The sequence below is a fragment of the Eschscholzia californica genome, unplaced genomic scaffold (genome assembly GCF_041429995.1).
Source record: "Eschscholzia californica isolate CP2 unplaced genomic scaffold, dmEscCali1.0.p SCAF_5, whole genome shotgun sequence".
NCBI classification, from domain to species: Eukaryota; Viridiplantae; Streptophyta; class Magnoliopsida; order Ranunculales; family Papaveraceae; genus Eschscholzia; species Eschscholzia californica.
Window position 1 is genome coordinate 18974417 of NW_028238472.1, and position 8899 is coordinate 18983315.

General features: G+C 36.5%; 1 protein-coding gene across 1 annotated transcript; it reads left to right on the plus strand.

The window, feature by feature from the left end:
- Window positions 1-4711: 4711 nt before the first annotated feature.
- On the plus strand, window positions 4712-7839 carry LOC147537652 (small ribosomal subunit protein eS6-like). The gene is made up of 6 exons (XM_086639783.1): window positions 4712-4987; window positions 5107-5171; window positions 5960-6017; window positions 6100-6208; window positions 7083-7355; window positions 7472-7839. Exons 1-6 carry the CDS (start codon window positions 4982-4984, stop codon window positions 7708-7710), a joined length of 750 nt encoding a protein of 249 aa, XP_086495909.1. The 5' UTR covers window positions 4712-4981; the 3' UTR covers window positions 7711-7839.
- The last annotated feature ends 1060 nt before the right edge of the window (window positions 7840-8899 follow it).

An 8899-nucleotide genomic window follows, 5' to 3' on the forward strand; every position in this document is an offset into this window, starting at 1 on the left:
CACTAGTATTCCCATGATCACATGCATAAGCCCATAATAATACTAAGTAAAACTAGAAAGATAAATACCTTATTCGCTAGTTTTCCCTCGAACCTTTCTAATTGCTTTTGAGAAGACCAAGAGCTTCAAGCGTAGCTCCTCTACTTGGGACACGATCAATCAACTTGATCTCCCACCTTGTTGTTTAGCTAGCACACCAATGGTGGTTGGAAAGAAGAACACCTTTCTTCTTGACTAGATAGATAGTTAATGGGAATTAGCTCACTCTCTCCTCTCTACTTGATGTGGTAGAGTAAGAAAGCTTAGAGAGAAATTCCACACCTTATTCTCTGCCCTAAGAGTGTTTATATAGAACCCTAATAAGAATTCACCTCCTTTTAGGTTTCCTAAAACACCCTTTAGAATAAGATTTAGGGAAATAGTCGAAAATAGCAACTATTGATATTTTCTCAATTCCCTAAGGAGGGAGGGTGCAAACACCACTAAAATTGGCAGATATAATTTTTATTATATCAGCAACTAACCCTCCAAAATTCAGCCCAATCCGAGTCCTAGAAGTACCCGAACCGGCCTAGGCCCAAAAACCCTGTTTTTGACCTTTTTGTACTATCTTTGCCTGATTCCTTTTTAGGCCTATGAGATATGTTTATGAGACACTCCCATGATTATATCTCACTCCCACTAGTCATATCCTAGATCAATTTGTCACTCTTATGTGTAACCCGTTGTAGGATCCGATCGAAGTTAGCCGCGAATTACTTCGTAATTCGACGATCGTAGTTGGTCTCTAGCTACAACTCTACGATCCCTAAATCAATTGGACTTGATGATCTTCTACATCAATTGTCCTATCCGAAAAATTGTTCGCATTGTCACCTTGGTCGAAGGACATCTCCTTCAACTCCTTCAGATCTCTGTTAGGGCAAAACCAATGTGGGGTGGGGTTGGGCTCCCAATTCAAATATGGGAGCCCCAACCCCCAACCCGCCCCTCCCAACTCGGGAGACCCGGGGCTGGGCTCCCGGTGGGCTGGGAACCCCATGCTCCCGGGCTCCCATTTGGGTTTAGGGTTAAGGATCCCCAACGGATAGATTTGGTGGATCCCCCGAAATGGGGGATCCACCCAAACTTGTTTTATTTACTGTTTTTAAATTGTTATTTGAAATTTCTTTTTGATATTCTTTCTTTGTTTTGAACTACTTTTTTTTCCTCTTTTTGTTGTGTTTACTTTTTAGAAATTATCTCTCTCGAATAATATCACATTTTAATTCTATATCAAAAATGAATAATTCATAGTCGAAAACTGAAACCAAAATTTCGTACACGTATTCCGCACACGTACATTATTTTGATTTGAGAGCTCGACATTGGAATTGAGAAAAGCCTCGGGGCTCCCAAAATTTAGGGGCTCCCAAAAATTGGGAGCCCGAGCCCCACATTGGTTTTGCCCTTATAAAGAGATGTGATCTCTTTCTCTCTCTACTGTAAACCTTGATTCTTCTTCCCTAATTAAGAAAAATATTCTTTATCTCCTTCAAATCACTCTCTAGAATTTCATCAACCGACTCCTTCCATCTCTTTACAATCTGTCCAACTATTTGTTAACGAAGAGCCTTCTCTTTCTCTCACTAAAATTTCTGAAGATAAGAGAGGAATTCCCAAAATTTTGGGATTTAATTTAGTTGGCGTTTGCTGTCAAGAATAGAGGATATACGATGTAGCAGGGAACAATTTAATATAGAGTCACAGTTGTTCCAGACTGCGAGACTGAACGAGACGTAAGCTTGTGTTTCTTGACCGTCCGATCTTGTCGGACTACAGAACTATCACGCCTCACGTACACTGAATAAGTGCTTCGAGAGTATCCCAAATTTTGTCCCACTTCCGCCCAACAGCATACCGAAACTAGTTCCTCGCTGTTGGATTATCCGCCACGTGTCGCTGAAAGTTCCATGTTGACCTGATTAACACTTTGACCTGCTCTATTTTGCTAATCCGGACTCTGATTTGACTTCTATTTTCGCCGTTGGGTTCGTCTTGGACTCTACTTCTCATTGAAGTATCAACATCAACCACAATTAACAGACTACTATCGTCACTAAATGACTAGAATGCACTTAGTATGTCTTTCTCCCGATTTTATACGTTTTCTGACGCTTAATTCCTTAGAAGACACATGAGTAAGAAAAACAAACAAATCATAGAAATAACGCCTCAAAATAGACTAACTATCTAAAGTTAAAAGAATCAGATGTGACATTTTCATGCCTCATCACTAAACGCGTATCCAAATGAGGCATTGGGTCTCCTTATAGAGATTGACCCTGGTCAATCTCCATTGACTCACGACACGTATAGGCGTCTCCCTAAAAGAAACAAATCTGAGGACCTCTGACTCTTCATGCTCTCTTGGTTAAATGTTCTTGAAATTATTGTATATTGAAATGTTACTTCTGCTAACTTGAATGAATCTATTTATATGTGGCATAAAGGACTAGGTCATGGTGAACTTTGTTTATCTTAAGAAAATAGAAGAAGCGGGTCTAGTCTCTATCATTAGCACCTTTGATCATGATAGGTGAGTTTCCTATGTAAAATTTAAGCTAACAAAAAGAACATATAAGTTAGCTACTGAAAGAGAATCACAACTTAGTTTCATTAAATATAAAATTGGTAATTTAAAATAAACCACAACTAGAGGTGGAAAAATGATTATATCACATTTATAGATGATTACTCTAGATACACAAAGATATATTTGTTAAGGAACAAAGGATGAATCTAAAGAAATATTTCTCAAAATACAAGGCAGAAGTGGAAAATCAACTCAATAAGAAAATCAAGACACTCTGAACAGATAGGGTGGCAAATATGATTTTAACTCACTTGAAGTTTTGTGGAAGAACATGACATCATTCATGAGACTATAACTCACCCAATCTAATGGTATAGGTGAAAGTAAAAATATGACACTTAAAGAAATGATGAATGCCATGCTCATCAGTGTTAAGGCACTGTCAAACTTGTGGGGGGAAGCTATTTTATCTGCTTGTCATAAACAAAATAGAATACCCTATACCAATGTTAATCTTGAGACGAAGAATGATGAATTCTTAAAGAATGATTATCATTGGAGAAGTGTTATGAAAATTTTGTTCCTAACCCTCATATAGAAAATGTACAACCTCTAAATTAACTTAGAAGTATACTTAAGGAGAAATAAGTGAAATCAGAAAGCAACTAATCTTGGTGATGATTTTTATACTTACCTTGTCAATGATGACCATGTTACCAATGTTGATGTTGTTAGTTTATGTGATTCTCCATTTTAGAAAGAATCAATTAACAACGAATTAAATTGTATTATTGTCAAATGAAACTCGAGAATTGGTAGATTTACCAGCGGGGTCAAATACATTTAGTTCTAAGTGGATCTTCAACAAGAAGCTAAGCCCAGATGAATCTATTGAAAAATATAAAGCTCGAGTTGTTGCTAAAGGTTCTCCTTAGAAAATAGATGTTGATTGTTTGATACTTTCTCTTATGACTAGAATTTTTTCTGTTCGTGTTTCACTTGCCTCGGCTCCATTCATAAATTAGTCGTTCATCAAATGGTGTTAAGATTGCATTCTTAAATGGGGAGTGCGAAGAAGAAATCTAAATGGATCAAGCAGACCAATATGTTATACCAAGTAACGAGTACAAGGTATACAAATGAGCAAATTTCTTATATGATTTAGAGGAAGTGCCTAAACAATGACATGAGAGATATGATAAGGTTCTTCAACAAAAAAAAAAAGAGATATGATAAGGTGTTAGCCTTCAATGGCTATCACATTAACTATGCAGATACGTGTGTTTACTTCAAATGTATTGATTCTAACAAGTATGTCATCATCCTTAACAAAAAAAAAAAACAAGTATGTCATCAGTTGTCTCTATGTTTTGATGATATATACGCTTATTTAGAGCACAAGTCTTGACATTGTGAATGAAACCAAAAGTTTTCTTACCTCAAATTTTGACATGAAAGATGTGGGTGTTGTTGATGTTATTCTTGGTATTAAAATTATGAGATTAGGTGGCAAATATACTTTATTGCAAAAATATTATGTTGAGAAATTCTTGAAGAAATTTAGGTATTTTGATTCCAAGCCAGTATCAACACCATATGATGTTAATTTTCTAACTGAAGAAAAATCATGGACCATGTGTGTCTCAATCTAAGATGCTCAAATAATTAGTAGTATATGTACTTGATGAACTGTTATAGGTTGGACGTTGCCTATGTAGTAGGACGACTCAACATGTATACCCAAAATCTAAGCAGATTCCAATGGGCTACCATAGGAACGGTAGATAAGTATTTAAAAGGTACCATCGGGTTTGGACTTTAGCTCTCAGGCTTTTCACCAGTTTTTGAAGGATACTAAACTGGATCTCTCATTTACAACGCCCTAAATTCAAATTTCACTTCGGCCGCCATGGAAACCTAAGGGCTACCTAACTATGATTCAAGCAGGTGACACTTCTTGATTTATGTCATCAAAAAAATAGTCATGTATATTCGTTTATGAAATACATAAAGTAGACATCACAACTGATTTTATCGGTAACTCGTGATCGTGACTGACATCAGTTTGAGATCATGAGACATTAGGACAACCCCTACCCGATTCATCTATTTCATGGAGTCGGTCGGATTGAACCCACCGAGGTTTTGGTGTCCATAGGCTCTAACGGACTCGGTTATCCATGACCGATATCGGATTCTCGGGTCTTTTACGCATTTCTACACCAAAGCCCTAGCTGTTGCCCCATTCTCGCTTCTACCCTTTAACAAAAGTGAAGTGCCTTTAAACATCAGTCTCTTAGATTGACGAAATATCTTAACCCAGTAACGTGCTTCCGAAAACCCTAAATTTCTGAATCAAAACCCTGATTGTGTTCATTTCTTTGGAACTGGTTGGGGCGAGGCAAGATGAAGGTTTGCTAACAAAAGAGAATACCTAGAATTGAAAAACAAAAATCTCCATTCCGATTCAATATCTTCATAATGTTGTACTTTGGTTAGGTCTGATTCTATTTCTTGATTCTTTTTTGCAGTTTAACATAGCAAATCCAACCACTGGATGCCAGAAGAAGCTCGAAATCGATGACGATCAGAAACTGTGAGTTACATTCTAGGGTTTTTCTCTTACTAGCTCGATCTTTTGGTCCTTTTTTTGGTGTTTGCACCCGAGATGTAAACTACTACTAGCTTGTTACAAATTCACTTGCTCTTTTAATTTTAGGGTTAAATTGATAAATCGAACGTAAAGTTCTGTTTTATACCTGTAGAATTTACTTGAAATATTGGATGTTAGCATTAATAATGAATTTCTAAATTATGAAGAACTGATAGAGCCAGGGCAATCCAGGCAGATTTGGGGGGGAATACCAAATCGGCCGGAATTTCCTCTTGATTTGAAGCACAAATCAAGAGGAAGTTGATAAATCAATCCTAGCCGTTGATTTCTGATTTCCATTGCTTAATCATTTTCCCTAACTATTATGCTAAGTAGTTGAATGTGAACAGAAATTGACTGGGAGATGTATAATTTATTATGTTTTAGAATTTTTTCTGCTGTTTTTTCGCCTTGAATTGGGAATTGGAAACCTTAGGTAGCTATATCGTAGTCATCTTTTGTTACAAGTTCCGTAGTATTGTTTTTAGCTTGTTAGTAGAAAATTGTTTTGCTTAAAAGATATAGTGGCAGTTGTTTGATCCACCATTAGCCGGAGCCCATGCAGTGTTCATACTGCACGCACAAACGCGGTTTTCATTTTCAGGGAAAACTATTCGGATAATAAGTGATTTTGATCATTTAAAGCTTAATATCACTTACTCATGTCTTCTAGGCGAGGTTTATAATTTACATGGAACTGCTTTTTCTTATGTTATACTTTCATCATATAGGCGAGCTTTTTACGACAAGAGGATATCGCAAGAGGTCAGCGGAGATGCCCTGGGCGAGGTAATTTACAATGAAAGTTACTACTTATTCTTACTTTAGTCTTTAGGCACTTCATCTAATAGTTGTATCTTATAATCCCCAGGAGTTCAATGGTTATGTTTTCAAAATCATGGGAGGTTGTGATAAGCAAGGATTCCCTATGAAGCAAGGAGTGTTGACTCCTGGCCGTGTTCGTCTCTTGCTGCACAGAGGTGAACAAAATTCCAATACTGTTAGTGTTGGTTTGGAAAAAGTTCCATAGCTATAAAATCGTCTATGTGGCTATCGTATTATACATATTAGTTCAGATACTGGTAGTGGCTTAAGATTTGGCATTCGGTGGGTTTTTTTTGTCACAGGCAATGTTAAATCGTAAATAGTGTCATGCATCGTTTTTTGACTTAGTAAATCGAATCATAGATTCAAATCGGAAGTCGTCAGATTTATTTTTTCTAACAAAATATTCATAATTACATATTACATATAATATATATGTGTACAGACTATAGAGATTATTCACAATATGAATGTCACTTTTGTTGTTTAAACACTAGAATAAAATTAAACAAGTTACTTCATGCAAATATTTTAATTAGAGTTCAGAGTTCTTTTCTATGGGTAAAGGTAAAAAATCAGCTTGGGATCCAGCTGTAACTTTCTTCTTTCTCACTCTAGAATATAAAAAGACAGCCCATAGAGAAAAACTAGAAGAAGACGAAAATGGAAGAACCAAAGAATAAACTTAGCCACCTAGGAGATCTTCTCTGTAAATGTTGATTTGGGTTCTTATCTTTTATTTTTTCTGTTCCGTAATTTTCTCTTCTTCCTTCTCCTTATTTCTGGAAGAACTAAACCCAAGTCATTCATCCATCTATACAGTTTTGGTCAAATTGGAAGAACAATTGCAAATCGTGGGATTCAAAGTGAATCCCACAATTCACAATTTTCTGAAAGATTTACATTAAAAATCTTAGGATTCATCATCAAAACGATTTAATGAACGATTCAGATCGATTTTGCTACGATCCAATTTGGATCTTACTATTTGAATCTTAAATCTTACGATTTTAACAATACTGGTCACAGGCACTCCATGCTTCCGTGGATTTGGAAGACGAAATGGAGAGCGAAGGAGGAAGTCAGTACGAGGATGCATTGTCAGCCAAGACCTCTCTGTTATTAACTTGGTGATTGTGAAGAAGGGTGTGAATGATCTTCCTGGTTTAACTGACACAGAGAAGCCGAGAATGAGAGGTCCGAAGAGGGCATCCAAAATCAGAAAACTCTTCAATCTCTCGAAGGAAGATGACGTCAGGAAGTATGTCAACACATACCGAAGAAATTTCCTAACCAAAAACGGTGAGTCCGAGTTCCAAATGAACTTCTTTTTCTTGTGTAAACTTTACTCGTGAAGTAAATTGCATTTTCATATTTCTAGTTAAGAAGTACTCGATTGTATATATGATGGATTGCAGGGAAGAAGGTGAGTAAAGCTCCTAAGATACAGAGGTTGGTCACTCCATTGACATTGCAAAGGAAGCGTTCAAGAATTGCAGAGAAGAAGAAGAGAATCGTGAAGGCAAAGTCTGAGGCAGCAGACTACCAGAAGCTTTTGGCTTCGAGGTTGAAGGAGCAGAGAGAACGCCGAAGTGAAAGCTTAGCAAAGAAGAGATCCAGGCTATCTGTTGCTTCTAAGCCATCTGTTGCTGCTTAGGTATGTGGGCTTAAAACTTCAATGAAACTGAACTTTTTTGTTAGTCGGATTCATACTCCAAATGTTTAAGGTGATTGTTTCTTTCAGACGTTATCTTAATTATCCAGTAATGTACTATTTTTTGTTTCAGAGTGTTTATTTAGTTTTATGTACTCTTCATATTCCGTAAGCTTATATTTCCTCTCTATTCTCTACTGTGTCTCTCCCTATTGTCGACTAGGCATTTCAAGTCAACTATATATGTTCTTTATTTGAAGACATTATCCAACCTAGTGGTTCAGAACGGTTGGATTGGTTTGGACACCGCCCGGCTTGTTAAAGGCCAGGCTGGGGTGTGCTTTCCTGTCATGTCATGCCCTTTAGCCATGGCCGTTCGGGAAAGGTTGTGGCCTGTGGTGGTCAATATATGGACGGACAAAGAAAGGCTGGGGCAGATTTTTGTTTATGATGTGCAATATATGAATAAACAAAAATTTCATATGATCAAGATTATAGGGAAATAACACAAAAAATTAGAAATATTAGTTTGACAAAATTAGGTAAGGATAAAATATACAACATTTTAATTACTATTCTCTACAAAAATTATTTTTCAAAATAAGTCCGTCCCCCTTTCTATAAGGTTCTTTCATGAATTTCAGATTTTATTTATTCTTTTCTAGTTAGTAACACTTCAGAGAGAGAAAGTGTAGAAGAACATCGTGGAAGATGGTAAAATCTAGAAAATCAAAGATAGTCGTGGTTGAAGAACCTTCACAAAGAGAACGATAATTTCTTACTCAAACTTCAAACTTCAATATATTAAAATTTTTTCTTTAAGATACTTGGATTATTGTTGAATAGCTTTAAACATCTTGATTTTGGGAAATATTTGAGCTCAGGTTCTTGGGTTTTGGAACCCTAGAAAAAAAGCAATTTGTTGCTTTTAACGAGCTTGGAACATTATGTTTACTCGTATTTCTTAGGATTCCTACAAAAATTTGGTTAGTCAAGGAGATATTCCACGTTAGATCATTGTGCTCGAAAGTGTGTATATCTCATTAGATATTTCGTTTCAAGAATTAGAGACATTTTATGGGATCTTCCCTTCAGGCATAGTAATCTAGCTAATGATGAAAATTGGAGTGAAGCAGAGCCTGTGACAGGGGGAGATCAGGGTATTGAAGATGAATTTAATGGGAACGGAGAA